The 27,527-nt window shown below is 32.5% G+C and overlaps 1 protein-coding gene across 4 annotated transcripts in view; it reads right to left on the reverse strand.

The window, feature by feature from the left end:
• The window catches only part of LOC127727975 (roquin-1-like), a 56,260-nt gene that overhangs the window by 4,247 nt on the left and 24,486 nt on the right, over nt 1-27,527 (reverse strand). For 2 of the 4 annotated variants that reach the window (XM_052235109.1, XM_052235110.1), the window contains exons 11-18: nt 20,330-20,555; nt 18,503-18,627; nt 17,634-17,672; nt 9,233-9,483; nt 8,594-8,735; nt 5,805-5,956; nt 5,426-5,555; nt 5,052-5,147 (exon numbers count right to left, since the gene is read on the reverse strand). In XM_052235109.1, coding sequence (XP_052091069.1) covers nt 5,052-5,147; nt 5,426-5,555; nt 5,805-5,956; nt 8,594-8,735; nt 9,233-9,483; nt 17,634-17,672; nt 18,503-18,627; nt 20,330-20,555 — 1,161 coding nt within the window. Of the gene's footprint in view, nt 1-4,359; nt 4,439-5,051; nt 5,148-5,425; nt 5,556-5,804; nt 5,957-8,593; nt 8,736-9,232; nt 9,484-17,633; nt 17,673-18,502; nt 18,628-20,329; nt 20,556-27,527 lie in introns of all 4 variants that reach the window. The other 2 variants (XM_052235112.1, XM_052235111.1) reach the window with 2 other exon arrangements.

A 27,527-nucleotide genomic window follows, 5' to 3' on the forward strand; every position in this document is an offset into this window, starting at 1 on the left:
GATGAAACAGCTTGCTTCAGGTGGCTTTATTTCCTTAAACAGCTTTTTAAAAAACCAGAATAAATTTGACCACTTATAAAAACATTAAGTAACACCTTTTTATTTTGGTTGTAATTATATTTTTCTCTCTCCTCAAACAAGGAACGGTTTAAGCATTTTCAAGTGAATTTATGACACCTATCATTGTTTTACAGGATGGACAAGGATGAAGGATGCCAAGTGATGGGTATGGCTCACACCTCGCTTTGATGAGATAAACTAGAGAGAGCCTGTATTACTCACCTAGGTCTATGTGGGTATTTAACAAAGGACACTCTCCAACATTGTAGACAAGAATAGAATTCATTACAAAAATCTCTTTTTTGATAATCTTGTATTACTTATCATTTTTCCTGTTTAGTTTCTTTCTATCTACTTTATCTGCTCAAAACACAAAAGAGGGTAAAAAAATCCTCATTTAAGGACAATCACTCCTATGAATTTGACTTGTTTGTAGATCTTGTCTTGCTGATCATTTTTGCTTATTTAAGTTTCTATATATCTGTTCTAATTTTCAAGACAAAAGGCAAAAATGCAAAAAGTTGGTAAAAATCTTCATCAAAGGGCAATAACTCTAATAAGGAGTAGACTGATGAGTTCAATCATGTTAAATTTATTTGTAGATGTTGTCTTGCTGATCATTTTTGCAACTTAAAAGTTTCTCTCTATCTAATATACTTTTCAAGATAATAGGCAATAAAATGCTCCGCAGGGCGCAGCTTGATACGACCGCAGAGGTCGAACCCTGAACAGTTGGGGCAAGTATGGACACAACATTCAAGCTTGATACAGCTTTGCATTTGGATTGTGATTAAATATTTGACACAGCATAGGTTTCTGACACAGAATGAATGTGGTCTAAGAACTTAAAAATTTTAAATTGGACATTCACCTATTATGGTCCAATATCCAAAATCTAAATACATGGTTAGATTCAGCATATCAAAGAACCCCAAGAATTCAATTTTTGATGAAATCAAACAAAGTTTAATTTTGGACCCTTTTGACCTCAATGTGGACAAAGTTGAAAACGCGGCCCAAAAATCAAAAATCTAAATACATGGTTAGATTCAGCATATCAAAGAACCCCATATATTCAATTTTTGTTGAAATCAAACAAAGTTGAATTTTGGACCCCGATTTGGACCAACTTGAAAACTGGGCCCATAATCAAAAATCTAAATACATGTTTAGATTCAGCATATCAAAGAACCCTAAGAATTCAATTTTTGTTAAAATCAAACTAAGTTTAATTTTGGACCCTTTGGACCTTAATGTAGACCAATTTGAAAACGGAACCAAAAATTAAGAATCTAAATACATGGTTAGATTCGGCATATCAAAGAACCCCAATAATTCAATTTTTGATGAAATCAAACAAAGTTTAATTTTGGACCCTTTGGACCTCAATTTGGACCAATTAAAAAAACGGGGCCCAAAATCCAAAAACTAAATACACGGTTAGATTCAGCATATTAAAGAAACCCAAGAATTCAAGAATAAAACCCCATTGAAATTGGTCAAGAAATAAGCAATTTATACGAAGTATCTTCTTTTGCACAATACTGTGCAATTAAATATTTCTTGCTATTGCGCAATACTGTACAATTGACAATTTCTTGCTATTGCGCAATATTGTGCTATTGGATATTTCTTGCTATTGCGCAATACTGTGCAATTGAAGATTTCTTGCTATTGCGCAATACTGTGCAATTGAAGATTTCTTGCTATTGTGCAATACTGCGCAATTGAAAATTTCTTGCTATTGCACAATACTTATTATATAATAATTTACACATCCTGTTTGGTGTGTATCTCCTACCATATCATTATTATTTGCTTTTAAATATAAATCAGAAATAACCAACTTAAAATGGAAAATTTTAAAAGAAAAAAAAAAGAAAAAAAAAAAAATCCCCCCCCCCACAAATATTTTGAACCCCCTTATGATTCATCACCCCCAAACTCAATCCCAGCCTTCCCTTTGTGGAATGGTACCTTGCAGTACAATTTCAGAGAGATCCATACACTTGAACACAAGTTATTGTCTGGAAACTAGAAAAATGTGTTTTTTGGCCCCTTTTTGGCCCCAAATTCCTAAACGTTTAGGGCAATTACCCCCAAACTCAAACCCAGCTTTCCCTTTGTGATATGGAACCTTGTAGTACAATTTCAGAAAGATCCATACACTTACACACAAGTTATTGTCCTGAAACTAGAAAAATGCTTGTTTTTTGCCCCTTTTTGGCCCCTAATTCCTAAAATATTGAGGCAATTACCCCCATCATCAATCCCAGCCTTCCCTTTGTGGTATGGTACCTCGCAGTACAATTTCAGAGAGATCCATACACTTGAACACAAGTTATTGTCTGGAAACTAGAAAAATGCTTATTTTTGGCCCCTTTTTGGCCCCCAATTCCTAAACGTTTCGGCAATTACCCCCAAACTCAATTCCAGCTTTCCCTTTGTGATATGGAACCTTGTAGTACAATTTCAGAAAGATCCATACACTTACACACAAGTTATTGTTATGAAACTAGAAAAATGCTTGTTTTTTGCCCCTTTTTTGGCCCCTAATTCCTAAAATTTTGAGGCAATTACCCCCAAAATCAATCCCAGAATTCCTTTTGTGATATGGAACCTTGTGGTACAATGTCAGAGAGATCCATACACTAACACACAAGTTATGTCTGGAAGTTACAAAAATGCTTATTTTTGGCCCCTTTTTGGCCCCTAATTCTTTTACTGTTGGTACCATAACCCCCAAAAACAATCCCAACCTTCCTTTTGTGGTATTGAACCTTGTGGTAAAATTTCATAGAGATCCATTCACTTAAACTAAAGTTAGAGTGCGAAAACCAATGTGTCTTCGGACGACGCCGGACGACGCCAGGAAAATTTTTTTGCGGTCGTATAAAAATGAAAAAATGTTAAAATTTGTCATTTAAGGGCAATACCTCCTATAAGAAGTCACCTGACAGTTTTGACATAAATGGACAAATCGTAGAGCTCAATATTCTGAACATATTTGCCCCTGTCAGATTTTATCTACCGTTAGATATTTAATAGACAAAACTTGCATTTTACCCCTCTGTTCTATTATTAGCCATGTCGGCCATCTTGGTAGACAGGCGAGATCATCAGACAAATTTTTTAAACTATATACCCCAATGGTGATTATGGCCAAGTTTGATTAAATTTGGTGTAGTAGTTTCAGAGGAGAAGATTTTTGTTAAAGTTAATGGACGATGACGACGGACGCCAAGTGATGAGAAAAGCTCACTTGGCAATTTGGGACAGGTGAGCTATAAAGGGGATGTTGGGTACATGTTAAAGAGACAGCAACCCAATGACAAAAATAACCAAAAGACATCTAGAGGGCAACAAAAGACAGGTGTCTTTACAATTTGTTAAGCACTTAATTGTCAGGAGTCTCTAAAAGTTGTGAATACATTAAACAGAAAGTTTCAACCATCAGCAACAAATCAAGTCAAAAGTGGGGGTGTTGGCACGATTCTAATAATCAAGGTTCATCAAGGTCACAAAGAAATTTATATTGTCCATTGATTTGTTATTAGTTAAGTCTGAATCCATCAATTTAATTAAAGTGCTTGTGAGCACTGAAAGATAAAGATTGCTTTCATTTTTCAATTTTGTGAATTTTTAAATAAAACATTAAAATTGTATTTTGCTAGGCAAATTAAAAAAAATTGAGTTAGAGTTATCTTCTTTTGTTCTTGTTCCTTTGTACATTTGTAGTTGAACCTATTTTTATAACAGATTCATACACCATAAATATAAGAAGATGTGGTATGAGTGCCAATGATACAACTCTCCATCCAAGTCAAAATTTATAAAAGTAAACCATTATAGGTCAAAGTACAGTCTTCAACACGGAGCCTTGGCTCACACCGAACAGCAAGCTATAAAAGCCCCAAAAATTACTAGTGTAACCATGTATAACCATGCATTACTTATGTAATTATTAATAAAAAAAAATGTTTTCTTGACAAGTACATTATTCAAATACACATCACATTGTAACTTAAATATAAAGTATAACATAACATCAATAAATTGAATGACATTGGCTAGATAGAAACCAAATAATGATCACTTCACTGCACTATTTTGTTTGAAATATCAAAGGTAGTGATCAACCTTGGTAGACATAGATATCAAGTCAGTACCATAGGGTTTTGATTGCATTTCAAGCAATCTTTACCCAAAAACCAAAGGACATAACATTGTTTTTACATACCATGAAAGTTTGAATTCAAGAATAGAAATATTTTCTTGAAAGTACAAATTTTTATTTACTTGCTTCTCCAGTGGCATGTAGAAAATGTTGAAAACAGCAATAATAAGGACGAGGTTCATAAGTGCCATTTTTTGCCCCCTAAAATCACAAAAAAAAATTATAAATTCTTTTAACGCTATTGCTATTTACATAATTTATCTTTCAGAAGAAAATTAGTCTTTTGAAAATTGTTCCACACACTAAATGCAAGTACAAATACCTTTTGACAAAGGTATATAATTTACACAGGTGAAAAATAAAACCAGTAACTTGAGGACAAAATTTATTCAAAACCTTTTGAGACTCGGGCAATTAAGAGCTTGCCATCAGCTTTGGTGCTTGTTTATAGCTGAAGATCATATGACACCTTGGACAGTCTAATGTGGTTTTGTTATTGCGTTGCTGTATCCCATTCCATTTATATGTATAACACTTCTACTATTAAGACTTGTGTGTTGGTATACATCAATGAGACTGCAACAAACCACCTATCCCATCTGTATTATTTTCAATGTAATAAAGATTCAGAGGTTGTACCAGCAAAAACCTGAACAAAAAATGGGTTATGTACGACCATGTGGTCAAAAAATAACCGAAAAGGGTGTGGTTTGGGCTTGTGATCCAGAATGGATCTGTTTTTTTTTTTTTTGCTTTGAATATTTAATTCTTAAGTATAAACCAATTTGGATTCTTAAAGAAACAATTTGGTTACCGTATATCCAGCTTGTGGACTGTCATATCCATACTTGGCCCAGTGTTTAGTCCCAGTTAAATCTTCACTTGTTAAGTTAGCAGTTGATTTATTTGTCTGAAAAAAATAAACAGCAGAGTAAACCAAAGCACTGCTTCATCATTTTGCTTATTTAAACAAATACATGAATAAAATACTATACTTTAACAATGAAACACCAACATGAGAATACACTTGTTAAATTTAACAATTCTACTATAAACCAAAAAATAAATACCAGTATCTTTTTTGTTCTCGTTTTATATATCTATTCCAAGTTTTAATCTGTTGAAGGAAGGATTACCAGCTTTAAAATAGAGAAAAAATAGATAAACACAAGCAGAGTCCCTACTCACCAATGATATTTGAAGCTCAACAGCTTGTAGTTCACAAGCCAACCATTCATCTTCTGTATTGGCATTAAGGGCTTTCTCCTCTAAACGGGCAATCTCTTTTTTCACACAAGACTTTACATTTGGAGGATAGCTGCAAAAACAATCAAATTCAAAACATCAATAAATTAGTGAGTATTCATATCAATATCATCAGAATATTAAAATACTTGAATGGGATAAATGTAACATTATTCATTGAGACCAAGAACCAAGTAATACCAAAAAATATATGACTGTTAACTTCAATTCTCTATTCATAAAACAAGAGGGTCAATTGGGATTCTTTTTTATTTTTTCAAAACAAGGAAATCAATTATTCACAATATTTAACCATACTTACTTGACTATTCTGGAGTATCCTGTACAAGCTGAAGCATTATCTTCATCTAATACAGCACTGATTGGTTGGTTTACTGTTCTGCTGGCTACACGATTTGTAGGGTAGACCTGAGGCTTCCTGTTTAATGATGATGTCACTGATGTCACCATGTTCTGTCATATATTTAAATGTAAAATAATACTACGGTCAACTATATTTGATTGTAAAGCAACTTTAAAGGTGTTACAGGTTAAGTTAATCCACTATGATTGTACAAAAGGGGCAAAAGATACCATAGGGAGAATAACAAGAGTGCACACGCTGAAATGTCTCGCCTTCCTTACTAACCATTGATTTTATGTTGATAGTCCTAAATATAAAGCTTTACTACAAGTAACACATACACTTAACATGATCCAAGAAAATGAGGTCAAGGTCAGATAAACCAAACGAGAAATACATGTACACCTTACACTCATTCAATAAACCAAACATAGTTGACCTATTGCTTATTGTTTCTAAGAAACAATCTTAAACAAGAAAACTTAACATTGACCAATGAACCATGAAAATGAGGTCAAGGTCAGATGAACCATGCCAGTCAGACATGTACACCTTACAATCAATGTATGCATTAAATATAGTTGACCTATTGCTTATAGTATCTAAGAAACAAACATAACCATGAAAACTTAGCATTGACCAATGAACAATGAAAATGAGGTCAAGGTCAGATGATACCTGCCAGACAGACATATACACCTTACAATCCTTCCATACAACAAATATAGTTGATCTATTGCTTATAGTTGAAGAAAACCAGACCAAAACACAAAAACTTAACACTGAGAAATGAACCGTGAAAATGAGGTCAAGGTCAAATAAAACCTGCGAGACTGACATGTACATCATAAAATATTTCCATACACCAAATATAGTTGACCTATTGCCTATAGTATTAGAAAAAAAAACCAAAACTCAAAAACTTAACTTTGACCACTGAACCATGAAAATGAGGTCAAGGTCAGATGACACCTACCAGTTGGACATGTACACCTTACAATCATTCCATATACCAAATATAGTAGACCTACTGCTTATAGTATCTGATATATGGACTTGACCACAAAAACTTAACCTTGTTCAAGGATCCATGAAATGAGGTCGAGGTCAAATGAAAATTGTCTGACGGGCATGAGGACCTTGCAAGGTACGCATATACTAAATATAGTTATCCTATTACTCATAACAAGAAAGAAATTAACATTACAAAAAATGTTGACTTTTTTTTCAAGTAGTCACTGAACCATGAAAATGAGGTCAAGGACAATGGACATATGACAGACGGAAACTTGCTAACATAAGGCATCTATATACAAAGTATGAAGCATCCAGGTCTTCTAGCTTCTAAAATATAAAGCTTTTAAGAAGTTAGCTAACGCCACCGCTGCCAGATCACTATCCCTATGTCGAGCTTTCTGCGACAAAAGTCGCAGGCTCGACAAAAACTATAAGTTGAATAGAGACACCATCAAGGAAAACAACGAAATGACAGTTTACTATTCAATACATTAAAGACTAAAAAACTAGAAATTAAAAAAAGGCAATTGAATTCTAGTTATAAACAAAATATGTTAAAATACTGAGCTATTACTGTAAAATTCTTTTGTTTAGGGTTATACATATTTTTTTAATCCAACAGCTGCGCCAGAAGCGCAAGATACACTTGTTATATGCATACTGAAATTGTTGAAAGAATAAAATGAAATATTGAAGAGGGCATTCCATCAGGTCAGTAATCTGGCACTGCAGAAAAACTTGCAGGAGTATAACCTTGGACATATCAAAATTGCACAACAACACTGTTAAATTTGAAGTAAATTAATCTTATTACACTGGCTCAGCTGGTTTTTTCTTTCTTTCAAATTTCATCCATATACAGATTTAAAAGTTGAATCTGCATACTTCAATAAAACATTGCTATCCATATTTCTGTATTTGAGCGTTAAATTAGATTAATACTTTGAATTATATATTATCCTCCATCACCCAACGAGCAAAGCTAGTGACTATAAGTTAACTGAGTTGGTTTTTTAGTTTTGTTTCAAGAACTTCACATTTTAAACTCTTTACTTTACACTGGATATCATTTTATAAAATAAATGGGGAATGTGTCCATGGGACACAGATGATGCCACCGCTTGCATATCATATAAAGTTATAAAGGGACATAACCGAAGAACAGTAAAAGTGACACTACCCAAAATTATACTTGATCTAAGTTTTGTGGTAATAAGTATTGTGTATAAGTTTCATAATATTTGGTTGATGCAAACTAAGTTAGAGAACGAAAACGAAAAATTCAGTAATTTTTCCGTTTGTAAAGGAGCATAACTCTAAAACAGTAAAAGTGACACCACCAAAATTCAACCTTGATTTGCATTTGTGGTAATAAGCATTGTGTATAAGTTTCATAACATTTGGTTGAGGCAAACTAAAGTTAGAGAACGGAAACCAAAAATTCAGCAATTTTTTCATTTGTAAGGGGGCACAACTCTAGAAAGGTTAAATTGACATCACCAAAATTCAAACTTGATCTGTGTTTTGTGGTAATAAGCATTGTGTATAAGTTTCATAACATTTGGTTATGGCAAACTAAAGTTAGAGATTGGAAACCAACTTTGGGACGTACCTACGGACGTACGTACATACGGACGGACAAGGGTAAAACTTAATGCCCCCTCCGGTACGGCGGGGGCATAAATTAAAGAAAATTTCTGAAAAGTCACAAATAGCCTCATGATACAAACCTCGTCAGCAGTAGCTTGAACAGGATCAGTCGACTTCTGTAGCTTGGGTTTGACCCTACTGATTGGCCCAAACTTTGAAACGATAGGTTTTGAGTCAAATGGTATAATGATGTCATCTCCATCCGATGCAATTGATAACCTCCTAAAAAGAAAAGAGTTTTTCAATGACGTTTCATAAAAATTTAGAAGAAAGAGCAATAAGCCAGGGAAAAAGATTAGCAGGGGCCCAGTAGCCAATGCTACTGAAAATTGGGTTGGGCCCCTAAAACTTTTATGAAAATGTCCATAGTGCTTACATTAATTTTCATATGGCAGGTTGGGCCCCTAGTCAGAAAATGTAAGTCTTATTCTCTGCAAAATATATGTACCTTCCACAAATTTCATTAAGCATTCTGATAAACAGGAAATTTTGAAATACCATCTTGTTTCTAAAAATAATAGCATAACAGCCATAACACAATCTATAAGGAAATCATATCAGATAGGATCACATTACCATGATACTAAAAGGCCCTCTGGAGAACACTGCCATAACCATAGCTAACAGTGTTAAGGAGAAGAGGTAAACTAGTATACCCCTCCTTTGCAGCAGTGGTATATCAAAATGTGTTTAATAATGAAGTAAAACAACCTCCTTACCTGTAATCTATCTCTATATCATCCTCATCCTCATTAATATCTCCCTTGACATTTTTTTCTGCCATCGTTTGGTAATCCTGGTGGTAACTTGTAGCTGGAGCGTATACAGATTTTCTCTCAGAAGACTGGAATACAGTTCTCTTTGTTTTACTGATTTTCTGCATGGGAATAGGAACTTGCTCCACTGGCATTGGGTCATCTGGTATATCCTTTAACCAGTTCAACATGAAATCTGTGGTATCGGAACCAGTCTAAAAAAAGGAAATATTTAAAAGTATGAATTGCAAAGGATGGCAAATATCTAGGTCTAAGGTCCAAAGTTTTAAATATGTTTTATTGCACAAATAGACTTGGTCCAGTTGAAAATAGTTGTCATGATTACAGAAAATCAAAGTATTTGTTCTCTTGATTTGTTTAAAAAAACCAAGCATCCTTCTGGATGCTAGTTTAAAAAGTCTTAATAAATACAAACCTACATTAATCTGAAAACTAAATATTGAATTAATAAAACTGAAACATATATTGCATCATAAACATTCTAATAAAAATGTAAAAAGCTGATTGCTTCAATCTTAAAATCAAGTATTAGAGTATTAGTAAATGGAAATTAAAATTATTGTACAATACTTAATAATAAATTGCTTCGAGGAGAGCAACTGGATACGACAGCAGAGGTCCAACCCTGAACAGTTGGGGCAAAAATGGACAAAATATTCGCGCTTGATACAGGGTCTGAATTTGGATTGTAATTAAATATTTGACACATAATAGGTTTCTGACACAGAATAATTGTAGTCAAAGAACTTAGAATTGGTTATATGATTTGAATTTATATTCAATTTTTTGCTTTTGTGAATTTCTGAAATCCGAAATGAGAAAAAATTGTCACCCCCTCACAATTTCTTTTTTACCGGAAACCAAATGTCTTCAGACGACGCTGTCAGAAAATCAACTTTCACCAATCGGGGAGGAAATAAAAAAATAAAATGGTAAACAATAGGTGTCAATGTGCAGCCCAATGCAATTAACTGGTAAACAATAGGTGTCAATGTGCAGCCCAATGCAATTAACTGCTAATCATAAAACTCTTATCATATAAAACAGACTTTGACGGCTATAACATTGATGTCTATTCACAGTGACCTCATTAGCCTGTACTTGAAATGTAAAGAAATATTTGAAAATATCTATTGATTATTCTATTGGTTCAATTCCCCAACAATGTCAAAACTATAAAAAAATTGTTTAATATTCATTTCTTATAAATCTACCGTCATTTCTTTTAAGAATTAGATATGCATACAATCTGAGTAAAAGAAAATAAAGTTTATTATAAAAATAAATGGGGAATGTGTCCATGGGACACAGATGATGCCCCTGCTTGCATATAACATTATAAAGGACCACAACTCTAGAATGGTAAAAGTGATGCCACCAAAATTCAAACCTGATCTGTGTTTTGTGGTAATAAGCAATGTGTATAAGATTCATAACATTTGGTTGAGGCAAACTTAAGTGAGAGAACAAAAACAAAAAAATTCAGAAATTTTTCCATTGGTAAAAAGGCATAACATCTTTTTTTATATTCCCTAACATTGATCTGACATTGTTTTACTTTCATTTCTAAAGACCTTTAAGGGATAATTTTGATTTGTTGTAATTATACATACCTTAAAATCTTGGAGATAGAAATTTCATTGGTTGACAACTTAGTTATCAGGAAAGAAATTAGAAATGGAGAAATTTCATTGGTTGACAACATAGTTATCGGGAAAGAAATTAGAAATGGAGAAATTTCATTGGTTGACAACATAGTTATCAGGAAAGAAATTAGAAATGGAGAAATTTCATTGGTTGACAACATAGTTATCAGGAAAGAAATTAGAAATGGAGCACCACTTAATCCTTGCAAATGGAACAAGGACATAAGATCTGTATTTGGAACAAATTGTAAATTATGAAAGTTGAAACTAGAGGCTCTCAAGAGCCTGTGTCGCTCACCTGTATTTACTGATGCTTTGGAAATCACGTAAAATAAGGTTAAAATCATAATTAATAGTATTAGATATTATAATGATATCTAAGATAATAACAAATAAAAACTGCAAAATTTTTGTAAAAATACTAACTCAGGGGCAGCAACCCAACAACGGGTTGTCAGATTCGTCTGAAAATTTCAGGGCAGATAAATCTAAATCTGATGAACATTTTTGCCACCTGTCAGATTTGCTCTAAATGCTTTAGTTTCAGAGATATAAACCAAAAACTGCATTTTACCCCTATGTTCTATTTTTAACCAAGTTGGCCATGATGGTTGGAAGGTAGGTTCTTCGGACAAATTTTTTAAACTAGATACCCTAATAATGATTATGGCCAAGTATGGTTAAATTTGTCTCAGTAGTTTCAGAGAAGAAGATTTTTGTAAAAGATTACAAAAATTTACGAAAAATTGTTAAAAATTGACTATTAAGGGCAATAACTCCTAAAGGGGTCGACTGACAATTTTGGTCATGACAACTTATTTGTAGGTCTTACTTTGCTGAACATTATTGCTGTTTACAGTTTATCTCTATCTATAATATTATTCAAGATAATAACCAAAAACTGCAAAATTTCCTAAAATAAAATGCTTCGCTGGGCGCAGCTTGATACGACAGCAGAGGTCGAACCCTGAACAGTTGGGGCAAGTATGGACACAACATTCAAGCTTGATACAGCTCTGAATTTGGATTGTGATTAAATATTTGACACAGCATAGGTTTCTGACACAGAAAGAATGTGGTCTAAGAACTTGAATTTTTTTAATTTACCTATTATGGTCCAATGTCCAAAATCAAAATACATGGTTAGATTCAGCATATCAAAGAACCCCATATATTCAATTTTTGTTGAAATCAAACAAAGTTTAATTTTGGACCCCAACTTGGACAAACTTGAAACCTGGTCCCATAATCAATAAAATGCTCCGCAGGGCGCAGCTTGATACGACCGCAGAGGTCGAACCCTGAACAGTTGGGGCAAGTATGGACACAACATTCAAGCTTGATACAGCTCTGAATTTGGATTGTGATTAAATATTTGACACAGCATAGGTTTCTGACACAAAATGAATGTGGTCTAAGAACTTAAAAATTTTAAATTGGACATTCACCTATTATGGTCCAATATCCAAAATCTAAATACATGGTTAGATTCAGCATATCAAAGAACCCCAAGAATTCAATTTTTGATGAAATCAAACAAAGTTTAATTTTGGACCCTTTTGACCTCAATGTGGACAAAGTTGATAACGGGGCCAAAAAATCAAAAATCTAAATACATGGTTAGATTCAGCATATCAAAGAACCCCATATATTCAATTTTTATTGAAATCAAACAAAGTTTAATTTTGGACCCCGATTTGGACCAACTTGAAAACTGGGCCCATAATCAAAAATCTAAATACATGTTTAGATTCAGCATATCAAAGAACCCTAAAAATTCAATTTTTGTTAAAATCAAACTAAGTTTAATTTTGGACCCTTTGGACCTTAATGTAGACCAATTTGAAAACGGAACCAAAAATTAAGAATCTAAATACACGGTTAGATTCGGCATATCAAAGAACCCCAATAATTCAATTTTTGATGAAATCAAACAAAGTTAAATTTTGGACCCTTTGGACCTCAATGTGGACCAATTTAAAAACGGGGCCAAAAATCCAAAAACTTAATACACGGTTAGATTCAGTATATTAAAGAACCCCAAGAATTCAAGAATAAAACCCCATTGAAATTGATCAAGAAATAAGCAATTTATACGAAGTATCTTCTTTTGCACAATACTGTGCAATTGAATATTTCTTGCTATTGCGCAATACTGTACAATTGACAATTTCTTGCTATTGCGCAATATTGTGCTATTGGATATTTCTTGCTATTTCGCAATACTGTGCAATTGAAGATTTCTTGCTATTGCGCAATACTGTGCAATTGAAGATTTCTTGCTATTGTGCAATGCAATTGAAAATTTCTTGCTATTGCACAATACTTATTATATAATAATTTACACATCCTGTTTGGTGTGTATGTCCTACCATATCATTATTATTTGCTTTTAAATATAAATCAGAAATAACCAACTTAAAATGGAAAATTTAAAAAGAAAAAACAAGAGTGCACACGCTGAAATGTCTCGCCTTCTTTACTAATCATTGATATTATGTTGATAGTCCTAAATATAAAGCTTTATTACAACTGTCACATAAACTTAACATTAACCAAGTAAACTAAACATTGACCAATGAACCATGAAAATAAGGTCAAGGTCAGATGAACCATGCTAGGCAGGCATGTACAGCTAACAATTCTTCCATACAACAAATATAGTTGACCTATTGCTTATAGTTTAAGAAAAACAGACAAAAACACAAAAACTTAACACTGAGCAATGAACCTTGAAAATGAGGTCAAGGTCAAATAAAACCTGCGTGACTGACATATAGATCATAAAATATTTCCATACACCAAATATAGTTGAACTATTGCATATAGTATTAGAAAAAAAGACCAAAACTCAAAAACTTAACTTTGACCACTGAACCATGAAAATGAGGTCAAGGTAAGATGACACCTGCCAGCTAGACATGTACACCTTACAATCATTCCATACACCAAATATAGCTGACCTATTGCATGCAGTATTAGAAAGAAAGACCAAAACTCAAAAACTTAACTTTGACCACTGAACCATGAAAATGAGGTCAAGGTCAGATGACACCTGCCAGCTAGACATGTACACCTTACAATCATTCCATACACCAAATATAGTAGACCTATTGCATACAGTATAAGAAAAACAGACCAAAACACAAAAACTTAACTATAACCACTGAACCATGAAAATGAGGTCAAGGTCAGATGACACCTGCCAGTTGGACATGTACACCTTACAGTCCTTCCATACACCGAATATACTAGACCTATTGCTTATAGTATCTGAGATATTGACTTGACCACCAAAACTTAACCTTGTTCACTGATCCATGAAATGAGGTCGAGGTCAAGTGAAAACTGTCTGACGGGCATGAGGACCTTGCAAGGTACGCACATACCAAATATAGTTATCCTATTACTTATAATAAGAGAGAATTTAACATTACAAAAAATCTGAACTTTTTTTTCAAGTAGTCACTGAACCATGAAAATGAGGTCAAGGACATTGGACATGTGACTGACGGAAACTTCGTAACATGAGGCATCCATATACAAAGTATGAAGCATCCAGGTCTTCCATCTTCTAAAATATAAAGCTTTTAAGAAGTTAGCTAACGCCGCCGCCGCCGCCGCCGTAGCCGCCGCCGCCGCCGCCGCCGGATCGCTATCCCTATGTCGAGCTTTCTGCGACAAAAGTTGCAGGCTCGACAAAAAAATGAAAAAAAGAAAAAAAAAGAAAAAAAAAAAATTCCCCCCCCAAATTTTTTGAACCCCCTTATGATTCATCACCCCCAAACTCAATCCCAGCCTTCCCTTTGTGGTATGGTACCTTGCAGTACAATTTCAGAGAGATCCATACACTTGAACACAAGTTATTGTCTGGAAACTAGAAAAATGCTTATTTTTGGCCCCTTTTTGGCCCCCAATTCCTAAACGTTTCGGGCAATTACCCCCAAACTCAATTCCAGCTTTCCCTTTGTGATATGGAACCTTGTAGTACAATTTCAGAAATATCCAAACACTTATACACAAGTTATTGTCATGAAACTAGAAAAATGCTTGTTTTTTGCCCCTTTTTTGGCCCCTTATTCCTAAAATTTTGAGGCAATTACCCCAAAATCAATTACAGCCTTCCATTTGTGATATGGAACCTTGTGGTACAATGTCAGAGAGATCCATACACTTACACACAAGTTATTGTCTGGAAGTTACAAAAATGCTTATTTTTGGCCCCTAATTCCTTAACTGTTGGTACCATAACCCCCAAAATCAATCCCAACCTTCCTTTCATGGTATTGAACCTTATGGTAAAATTTTATGGAGATCCATTCACTTAAACTAAAGTTAGAGTGCGAAAACCAATGTGTCTTCTAAATCTAAATACATGGTTAGATTCAGCATATCAAAGAACCCCATATATTCATTTTTTGTTGAAATCAAACAAAGTTTAATTTTGGACCCCAATTTGGACCAACTTGAAAACTGGGACAAAAATCAAAAATCTAAATACATGTTTAGATTCAGCATATCAAAGAACCCCATATATTCAATTTTTGTTAAAATCAAACAAAGTTTAATTTTGGACCCTTTGGACCTAAATGTAGACCAATTTGAAAACTGGACCCAAAATTAAAAATCTAAATACACGGTTAGATTCGGCATAACAAATAAATAAATGTGGTCAAAGATTTTACAAATCTAATGCGCCATACTGTGCAATAAAAGATTACTTCTTGAAATCTTTCAATATTTGAAATTTGAAAAAAAAAATAATATTTGAAGGATTATTCTTTTTAATTTCTGAAATCTGAAATGAGAAAAAAATGACCCCCCACAATTTCTTTTTACCCCCCCCCCCCCCTTTTTTCCCCCAAAAAATTCTTTCCCTCAAGATATTGTCATAATCTCAATTCAAATTTCCAATGGAGTTTGCAACCATAATTACCCATTTAAATTTACCATAGTGCTAACTTAATCTATTTTATAATAGAATTTAAAATATAGTGTCAAATCTTTCATATGGATTTTTTTGTAAAAAAAAAAGATGCAACATTTGCAGATATTTTTACTGGTCTTCATTTATAAATATGCATTTCTTTAAACATAATTTAAAAGCAGTGTAAGGGAAGTAACCAAAACGTTGTATTTGGATTACCTCCCTTACACTGTTTTAAATTTTCTTAATTGTTCATTAACCATTATTTATACATAATTTAAAAGCAGTGTAAGGGAGATAATTTCAATGATGTATTTGATTTATCTCCCTTACACTGCTTTAAATTATGTTTTGTACTAAAGTATTTGTCCATAAACCAGGACAACCTTGTTTTTCCCCTTTTTTTGCCCCTAATTCTTAAACGGTTTGAGCCATAACCCCCCAAAGCAAATCCTAACCATCCCTTTGTGGTAAGGAAACTTGTAGTATAATTTCAGAGAGATCCATACACCGTTTCACAGTTATTGTCTGGAAACTAGAAAATGCTTATTTTTGGCCCCTAATTCCTTAACTGTTGGTACCATAACCCCCAAAATCAATCCCTACCTTCCTTTTGTGGTATTGAACCTTATGGTAAAATTTCATAGAGATCCATTCACTTAAACTAAAGTTAGAGTGCGAAAACTAATGCGTCTTCGGACGACGACGACGACACCAACGTCATACCAATATACGACCACAAAATTTTTTTTGCGGCCGTATAAAAAAACAATTCAGGGGCAGCAACCCAACAACAGGTTGTCAGATTTGTCTGAAAATTTTCAGGCAGATAGATCTTGACCTGATAATCAGTTTTACCCTACGTCAGATTAACTCTAAATGCTTTGGTTTCAGAGATATAAGCTAAAATCTACATTTTACCCCTATGTTCTATTTTTACCCATGGCGGCCATCTTGGTTGGTTGGCGGGGTCATTGGACACATTTTTTAAACAAGATACCCTAATGATGGTTGTGGCCAAGTTTAGTTAAATTTGGCCCAGTGGTTTCAGAGGAGAAGATTTTTGTATAAAGCTAACGACGACGGATGACGATGACGACGGACGCCAAGTGATGAGAAAAGCTCACTTGGCCCTTCAGGCCAGGTGAGCTAAAAATGAGGTGAGACACGAATAAATAAAAATATTATAAACATTTTCTTAATTAACCAAGTTTCTGTATTACTTCTTTATCAAAATGTATCATAGAAGAGAGGTTAAATGTTATGTCTCTGATTTTACTAAAATGAACAAACAAGTCACTACCTATGATAATTTTCGAACTCAAATTTTGGATCAACCGTGGGTTGTTCTAAAAGAGGGGTACAACTAAATTATTATGTAGAAAATTTGACAGTGAACGATATTGAATTCTATAAATCTTGGAACTAATTTTGCAGACCTGCCAACTTTCTCCATTTATCAAGGACTTTTCCCCATGAGATATGCTGATCTGACTCTTGAAATCCTTCAGTAAATACACTGAAAACATCAAAACAGACATTCAAAGAAGTCAAAATGGCATATAAGCACATTTATACTCATTTATAACTATTGTGTATAAAAATAAAATCTTGTTATGACAAGAGATGCATTAGGTCCTCTTGTGCTTAAAATCCTCCATGGAGATTTTATAAAGTTGGCAGGTATGATTTGGCAATATGAAACTCCTTTTCTGAACAGGGTCCCCAATTTTTGTTCCATCAAAAAAACAACCTTGTTGGTTAGTCTTACATCTTGTTCATTTCCTTGGTTTACAGCTAGCACAATTTTCTATAGAAAAAATAAAATATAAAGGACTTGGTTAAATTCAAGTATTTCAATGATAATAATGTTTATAAATTCACTGAATAATAAATTTCAGATAATTACAATTTGAACAAGAAACGCAAAAAACAACAGGAATGAAAAAACATAACAAAAACAGAAAATCAGAAACAAACAAAGATTCACATATTTGAGTTTTATATACTTATTTCAATTTATACCTAAAACTTAATTTTATTGATTCATATTAATTTTATCAGTTAAGTCATTATTAAAGTCATTATGCACCAATAGAGAAATTAACTATTTCAAAATTAAGTTCAATGCATTTAGGCACACTCCAATAACATCACTGTGAAATTGACATCGTTTAAGACTTGAGGATTTAGAGACATTTTGTACGGACACCTGTCTATTGTTGAAGATTGTATGTTGCCCTCTAGATTTCGTTTGGTTTTATTGCTCATTGGGTTTCTGTCTCGTTGACATATATATCCATTTCTCTATATTTTCATATCCTTAACATAGCTGTCGAAAGTTGTTTTTTCAATTAAAATTTTATGTTGCGTAAAATTTCTTGAAATTAATTTATGCTGAATTTATTTTTTACTAAGAATGTTTCTTTTAACTATGAAATATCAAAATATTATTGTCTTGAATATACACTGCACATGAAATTTTTTCCACTGAACATGAGGCAAACAACAATCGACCAATCAAAAATACTCCATTTGTTGGATGTTTTAGTCAAAAGAAACATAAGAACTAAAAACATCCAACTTTCCAAAACAAATTTAGAAGAAAAACAATGAATTAAAATTGAAGAATGAACGTACCTCATTCCAAACATCTGGACAGTCAGCCACAATGTCAGAGGATCCAACACGAGTATCTTTACTTTTAGTCCACGATGAGGATGTATTATCACCCATAGACCAATTCTGGTAATCACTATCCCAACCTAGAAATTATTTATTAAAAATAATATTATTCTATAAACCAATTTTGATACTATTTCAAAATACAAATGTGGACATAATTGTATAAACCTGACAGACACAGCTGTACCTTTCAAAATCTAATGTCATAAAACCAGACCTAATTCATGTATTTATTAATTTCCTGAATATGGCCAAATCTATTTTATCAAGAGCATAAGATAATAAATGGGGAATGTGTCCATGGGACAGATGATGCCCCCTCTTGCATATCATATAAAGTTATAAAGGGACATAACTGAAGGATAGTAAATTTTTCTATTTGTAATGGGGCATAACTCTAGAACAATAAAAGTGACATCCCCCAAGTTCAAGCTTGATCTGTATTTTGTGGTAATAAGCATTGTGTATAAGTTTCATAAAATTTGGTTGAGGCTAACTTAAGTTAGAGAACGGAAATGGAAAATTCAGCATTTTTTCCATTTGTAAAGGGGCATAACTCTAGAATGGTTAAAGTGACACCCCCAATATTCAAACTTGATCTGTGTTTTGTGGTAATAAGCATTGTGTATAAGTTTCATAACATTTGGTTGAGACTAACTTAAAGTAAGAGAACGGAAACAAATTCAGCAATTTTTCCATTTGTAAAGGGGCATAACTCTAGAACGTTTAAAGTGATGCCACCAAAATTGAAACTTGATCTATATTTTGTGGTAATAAGCATTGTGTATAAGTTTCATAACATTTGGTTGAGGCAAACTAAAGTAAGAGAACAGAAACCAATTTGGGGAAGTACAGACGGACGTACCGACGGACAAGGGTAAAACGTAATGCCCCCTCCGCTTCGGTGTCACATAACATTTGGTTGAGGCTAACTTAAGTTAGAGAACGGAAACTGAAAATTCAGCAAATTCATACAAAAGTGGAGTTCCAACATTGCATTGAAAAACGCAGTGCCTGGGGGAGAATACTGTTGTTCATTTTGTAGCTTTTGGAAATTCTTTCATTTGCATATACCCTAAGTTTAGGTAGGCTGTACGGTGACCTATAGTTGTTAATTTCTGAGTCATTTGGTCTCTTGTGGAGAGTTGTCTCATTGACAATCATACCACATCTTCTTATTTTATATATACATAATCAATTGACATATAATTCAAACAATATGCACACATATCAAATGCAAACACAAATTCTTGGAAACAGAAGATTGGTTTTTCCTGTTTGAATGGTTTTACACTAGTCATTTTTGGGGCCTTTATAGCTTGCTGTTCGGTGAGCCAAGGCTCTGTGTTGAAGGTCGTACTTTGACCTATAGTGGTTTACTTTTACAAATTGTTACTTGGAAGGAGAGTTGTCTCATTGGCACTCATACCACATCTTCTTATATCTACTTAAGACAGTTTTGGCTGGTCTCTTTAGGTCTCTCAGATTTTTATGATCTTGAATGTATAATTTTTTTGGTTTTCCAAACTTTTGGTATCAAGCAAGCTTTAAGAAGTTTATCCCAGAAAACATTTCAGGCAAACAGAAATTAGTATCACAAATTTTTGTCTGTTTTTCTTCATCTGCAAAATAGATTTAAAATTACATAACCTGCAGTTTGCATACTGTTTTTTTTAAAGCTTAAACGATACAAGTGTCTAAAGTGTAATAAACAAAACATTTTGACAAATATCAAAGTCAACAAAAGCCTATCAATTAAGTGTGGACATTAAACATTCATACCTGAATGGGTTTCTCTTGATGCCACTGATGGTATCTTTGTAGCTGAAGCTGCATCAGGAATGGACTGAGACGATCCTGTCATTCTACCGATTGATTTCTCTGAGCCCCATTCTGCAAAAGTTGTCTCTGCCCCTGACCAACTTTTCTTGCTAGTAGTAGAATTACATTTGTGAAGCCTTGTCAAGATTTCAGTTCTTCTTTGATGCAAGTTTGTCAGAATCTGAGCCTGAAATTTAAAACAGAAACACCTATTCAAATTTGACTCATAACATATCATATAGCCAATTCATAGTCCTGTAAATTGGATACCTGTACAATGATTCATTGATTACCTAAATATTAGTAAATGAGACCATATATTGGCACACAATTAACCTTTTTACTAAATATTTACTTATATAAACATATAATTAAATTTCTGCATTAATTTGGTTGCAGAATTCCCCACATAATAAATTATATCATACATCTAAATTTCAAACCTTCTCAATCCATTGTGCAGTGTTCTCCCCATAGTTTTCACAAAGCATCCTTATAAACGGGGAACTTTGAAATGCCATCTTGTTTCTAGAATATTATGGCAACACATTACCATGATGCTAAAAGGACCTGGGGAGAACACTGCTTTTTGTTTCTAACCAGACAGTACATTTTCATTTCAATTCAACAGAAATAAGTATATTCTACTAACCTCTATCTAAACCTTTCAAATCTTTTGCCTTTAATGACTTGATCTGTAGGTTTTTTTTACAACTATCAAATGCAAATTTCAGTAACAGGCTTTTCCACAAATAAATGTATGAATGAACTGTTAATTATTTGAACATACTGTAAAATAAGAATTTAATTCCTGCATTTATCTTTGCACTTCTTTGACAATGACAAAAAAATGTGACAAATTATAATGTGAATTGGAATTCTTGCTCTTATTATTTCTGGAATAGCCCTTTCCTGTTCTGATGAGGTTCCAATCAACCCTTGGTTAACTCATAAAAATCATACATTGTCTTTTACATGTTCAAGACATTTAACTTCTGTTGTATATTTTAAACAATGTGTAAACAATATTCTCAATGAAATGTGTCTTCATGTTTTAACCAGGATTTCTTTAAAACTATAAAAAAAAATTGTAATTTGAAATATCAAACTTTATCTAATTCATTTTTGAAACAACCCTGACCAAAAGAGGGTTAGCCATGCATGCACCCTTATAATTAATGTATGTACAGCTAGCCTTACTAAGTTGAGTTAGCTCAGAGACCAAATATTAAACTGGTTTTCTATTTTTCAATATTATTCCTGTATTTATTAATTCCCTGTTTTCTTTGACTTCTCAGTAGTAATGAGATAATTACATGTACATTTTCACATGATGTACAGAGATCTGTTATTTTTTGTGTGTGATAGATGTTTTAAATTTTGTGTCTAAAGTTTTTTTGTTTTTTGTCTTTATAAACTGTAGAAATTAGTAGCTGTGTATTCACAAGTAATCCTTGCAGTAATAAGTTGCTTTTGGCCACATTAATATTTTAAATTTCAAACCAGAGGACATACTTCATGTTGCTTATCCAGATCTGTGATCACTTTATATCTATAGAGCTCACCATAGCCTATCATTCATGTCCACTTTGTGACAGTACAATTTTATTCAGTTTTTCATCAATTTTAATGCTACTTAATTATATTCAAGAATATGAAGAAGAAAGCAATGGTTTTAAAATTTTATGAATGTTTTAAGTGTAATTGTTCAACAGATTTTGCATTCTAATCTATATATTGATTGTTTTGTATGGTAAAGTAAATGAATAATAAATATTGTGCAAGTGATTAATATGTCAAAATAATGCCTTAAAGAAGAATGGATGTATCTTAGATCTTAAAAGAACTCAGACCTATAAATGATCATTTCAGAACTTTTTTTTTCGGTTGCTTTACAGAACTGTAAACTGCTGTAGACTTTCAGAAGTACCAATTTAGACAAAACATGTTTTTTTCCTTATGTATTTCTGTTTTCGAAGAATATGTGTAAGAATATATTCGACGAACCTAGGACATTGAAATTTGAATGATGGTTACCCCCAACACAAGAAAATTTTATATGGTCGGCAGCAGAAAAAACTTTTTATTTTATGGGGGTTTTTTTTAAATTTAACGAGGCACATGAAGTTTTGCTCTACAGAGAATCTTTTCTTAAACCACTGACAGGAAATTAAAAAAAAAACTTGTTTGACATTATATTTTGATCTCTATTGTGATATAAGCTACAAATGAATTTTTTTCCAAGAATTTATCAGACAATTAAAGCATCATTGATAATATGTCTAAAAAGGGACATTCAAACTCATAGTTGAAAAATAAACTGACAACGCCATGGCTAAAAAAGAAAAAGACCAACAGACAAACAACAGTACACAAAACACAACATAGAAAACTAAAGACTGAGCAACACAAACCCACCAAAAACTGGGGGTGATCTCAGGTTATCTGGAAGGGTAAGCATATCCTGCTCCACATGTGGCATCCATCGTGTTGCTCGTGCAAGTGCAAACCTGATGATAAATCTAATTCGGTAGATCACATTCGGGGAAAATGGGAACAGGATTGTAGAGTCTTGCTCTTTTCTTTTCATCAGTTAAAAAAAGGACCCTGGGGGATAAAAACAGACCCTGCAGTGTTAGGGGAAACCAACAATCTTTTTTGCATGGTACTATTATAAATTTACGGTAAAACAACTGTACATCTAATATTTATATAGAAACTGCTTAAACATACATGATATATATATATCTAATTTACAACAGAAATTTTTCACATTGGTAGAGACTTCCTTTCTATGTGTAATATAATCAAGTAATGTAAATTTCTTACTCTGTGTGAATATAAAATATCACAATATCAACATGTATATACTTGTCACCTTAATATAATCAATTTCAATTCAGCAGCTACTTTCACTATCTATAAGATCAGTATAATTCTTAGTTTAAGTAATAATATTTCTTTATCTATTGGATTTTAATTGTCTTAAAATAGACTGATTTGTTTTTAACATGACTTAATAAATCAATGTTCATTCGGTCTTATAACATCTGTTCAGAATAAGTACCCATTTCAGTTCAAAATATATTCACAAGTTTTAAGATTCAAATGATTTATTCTGTAGAAATCCAAGCAAAATCTTCAGTTCTAAAAGCTTAAATTTACACTGGTTTCACAAAAAGGCTTATGACTATGTTTCAGTATTTGGAGAGATATTGTTTTACTAGTGCAACAGCCTCAGGTCTAGTCTATATTATTTATATAATCATTATAAATACACACACAAATTTAGATATATACAATGTATATATAAAACAATTACAGGCAAAAAAATGTCAATACTTTTCATTTCTAATAATCTTTGCTGCAAAGATCTAGAAATATGTTTTCCAATGTGGTTAACAAACTCTGTGATAAAAGTATAATTCTTTCCTGTTGTAACAAGTTAAAGGAATTTCACAATAAAAAATACTGATTTAATTCCAAGCTTTCAAAAACAAAAGGCCTTCTTTATGGAGCTGAAAATAGAAGTCTGGGGTCTTTAACTTGCTACCAATCTTAATATGAAGTTTTCAAACTTCTGTTAGGTTTTACTAAAAAAAAGTTCTATAACCAAAGATTGCTACATTTAAGCGGGAAATGATGAACTCTATTAAGCCAAATTCCAGACCTCAAACTTGCTGCTTCTAGCATACCCTTTCAAATAAGCAACTTGGAAATGTACTTGTATCCATTTATCTTAAATTTACATCAACAACTAATAATAGAGATGGCTAAAATTCTTACAGCTAAAATTTTTACTTAAGGTTTGCCTTGAAATTTATAAGGATTTCAAGTGTTGCTACAAATTTCAATTTCATTTTAATGTCATTTTCAAAAACTAGAGATTCCGTTCTCAGGATGTTATCAGTTTGAATTATTAGTCTTCTAAAAAGTGTGAACACAAGTACAAAAACAAGCTTTTTACAGTATTCTCAAGAAAGCAAGATATTAGAATCAAGAGTAAAACTTTGCTTAATATACAACACTTTTGTTTTATCAGCTTTAAATTTTTTTCACTTCAAAATCACAAGTATAAACTATCAAATTTGATAGACCTTGCACTAGTTACCTTACAGATAAACATATAAATATACATATCATAATTGATAAAAATATTATGTCATTTACAAATGTAAACAGTTCTCATGCACAACAATCAGAAAATGTACACGACAAGCAGGAAATTATTTCCTGTTTGCAAACCCCCTCAAACTGATCTTTCATAACTGAACTTAATTTGATAGACACCTACTCAATTCAAAATCTTTTATAAAATCTGTTTGAAAATAGGATATTTATCACTTTTTAATAGTTAAATTTTAATGATATTTATCGACATGAGATAGCCGAATTTCTGTTGTGAACCTTTTTTATCCCAAATATTTCAGTGCTTGCCCCATACAGAACATACCAAGTAATTGTTTTTAATTATCGCATAAAAAATTTTAGAAAGGTCGAGCAGAATACAATTTATCATAGGTTTCCATTTTCTGATTGGTGCATGCTTCACACAAAACATTAAAAAGTGCTCAATATATTAAAGAATACATATATGGAACAATAATCTAATATTTACAAATAACTAAGCATAAATTTCTAATTTTTACAATGCCTTTAAAGATTTTCAGAAAGAAGCCAAGATTAAATCTGTTCACCAGTCCCCTTTTGGTTGCAGAAATGAATGGGTTCATAATTTTTTTAAGCACACTAGTATACATATCAATTTTTAATGGCTTAATAGTTATTTGACAAAACAGGAAAGACTGCTTTACCTCATACAATTTTTTGAAAGTGGTTAGTGCAATTTATATCCTAATAAGAATTAAAGAGTCTGAAATAAAAATTGCTCTTGTGTTTCACAGCTGTATTCAAACCACCATAGTATTACCTATCAGTGCTTCAAGAGTAAAAGAGGTTTCCTGGGTTAGAACCCCTTTCTTCATTTTTTTTAAAATCCCATTGTTAAAAAAAAAATAAGATTGAATATTTTTTCCAGATGGAATCCCCTTCAATGTTCTCCCCACAGCCTTTTAGCATCATGGCAATGTGCTGCTATATTGCTTAAATGTGATGCTATCTGAAATGATGTCCTTATAGTGTAAGGGATGTGATGCTTAAATTTCTAGAAACTAGATGGTATTTCATAATTTGCTGTTTACCATGACGTTATATGAAATTTGTAGGGAGAACACTGCCCTTAAGCCCTACCATCTCTTAAAATTTTTGGATTCAAGCTCGTTAGTACCGTTCTTTCCAGACCAACACAAAGTTCTATGAAATCTTGATAGAAATGACCACTGGCAAGAGTATTCTTTTAGGAAATCTCATTATTCTATAGCTGTCTCTTCATACAAGGACATCCTCTTGAAAGACCTCAAGACCTTCTTCATAATAAAAAGATCAATTCTTGAAAGACCTCTTTCATAATAAAAAGAGCACTATTTTAATTTTGATTTAACCCTACACAAGAAGTAATCCCTACTTTGTAGTTACATTTCCTGGATATTGAAGGGGATGATCATATAAGAGAGGATTACTGCTGCTGTGTAATGGTAAAACAGTCTTTGCTACAAGAATATAATATGCACAAGCATCACATGACCGATGCTTTCATTTGAAAACAGAAATTTACATAATTTCTAAAGTTTAGAAAGTGAAAGGGAGTTAAGTCTAATCATCTGTATCCTCATTTGTATGGTACCGAATACTTTCGACCTGAAATTGTGGAATAATTTGTTGACTGTGCAGTACTGGAGAGACAACATCCTGCAAGAAAATTAGACAAGGTTTACCATGAATCTCTTACTGGCAGAAATAAGATTTTGTCTTTTTTTTTGGACGAATTCCATAAAGATTGACAAATACAATGATATTAGGCATACCTTTTTATTACAACAAATAACCATACCTGACTCTTCGATATCTGCATATCAAAAACATACTTCTGAAGTAAATCAAGATTTTTTATTATCAGGACAATATAGAGAGATAAAAAATCTCAAAATACAACCATTTCCAAGCAAAGAAAGAATCTGCTTGCCTTCTTTGTTTACTTTGATGATCCCTGTATCAGTAAAAGTTATTTTAACATCTTTTATCATTAGAGTAAGCCATAAAATATTTAAATGAAAATATAAAATGGTGCTGTTCCATAATAAATGAAGAGGTTTTAAAACTCTTTTGATTTCCCCCACCATGATTATTGACTTTAATAATTCCTAGAGAGATTTGAAAAATCTGTAACCTCTATCTGACCTACCGTAGTTGGGCATGCATAATCCGCATTCTTAAAGTACTATAAGCAAGAAATAAGAGAAAACTTGAACTTGAAAAATTAGTTTATGTTTCGTCATGTTTGTTCTTGAAATTGTAGGGGTGCCAATATTCTTTTTGAATACTCTAATAATTTACCTAATCCATATTTATATGCAATTTGAATTTTAAAATCCCATATTATTTACATAATAATATAATGCTTCATTACAAACTCCTTCTTTCTTTTCATAGCATTGCATAAATCAATTTGGTGATTCATACTGCTGCATGTGTTTGTTTTAACTAAAGGTCCTTCAAACATTAATTTATGAAAACACCATAAAGGATTCACACAAGAATTCTCATTGAGAAAAAGGGTGTGCAGATTATAAGCAGCAGATTACGGTAGGTACATGTACAATTCAATAAAAGAGCAGTCAACAATTAAAGATATTTTTGATTTATGGCTTATTCTGTACAAATATGAATATCAAAGAAAAACGATTTATTCAGCTAATTTACACAAATATATTTATAACAAAGATGAATCAACTTTCATAGTCAGAACTTACATAAATCAACTGCTTAAAAGACAGCTTAAGCAATTCAGAAATTAAGAAATTGTTTAAAGAATGGTTTCTATTACAGAAACCTATACCATTTTTGTAAATGCAAAATTAAGGTCCAGTACTTAATTTTAATCTTTCTTTTTTTTTCAAGCTTCTTTAGATATTAAATACCTGTAGTTACATGCCAATGAAAGTCAATGAACAGTATAGATATGAAAACGCACTTAAATCAGTCCCGAATTTTTACATTAGTAAGTTTTACTTAAACAATGTGGGGAGTTTACTGATCACAA

This window comes from Mytilus californianus, unplaced genomic scaffold (genome assembly GCF_021869535.1).
Source record: "Mytilus californianus isolate M0D057914Y unplaced genomic scaffold, xbMytCali1.0.p SCAF_2, whole genome shotgun sequence".
NCBI lineage: Eukaryota > Metazoa > Mollusca > Bivalvia > Mytilida > Mytilidae > Mytilus > Mytilus californianus.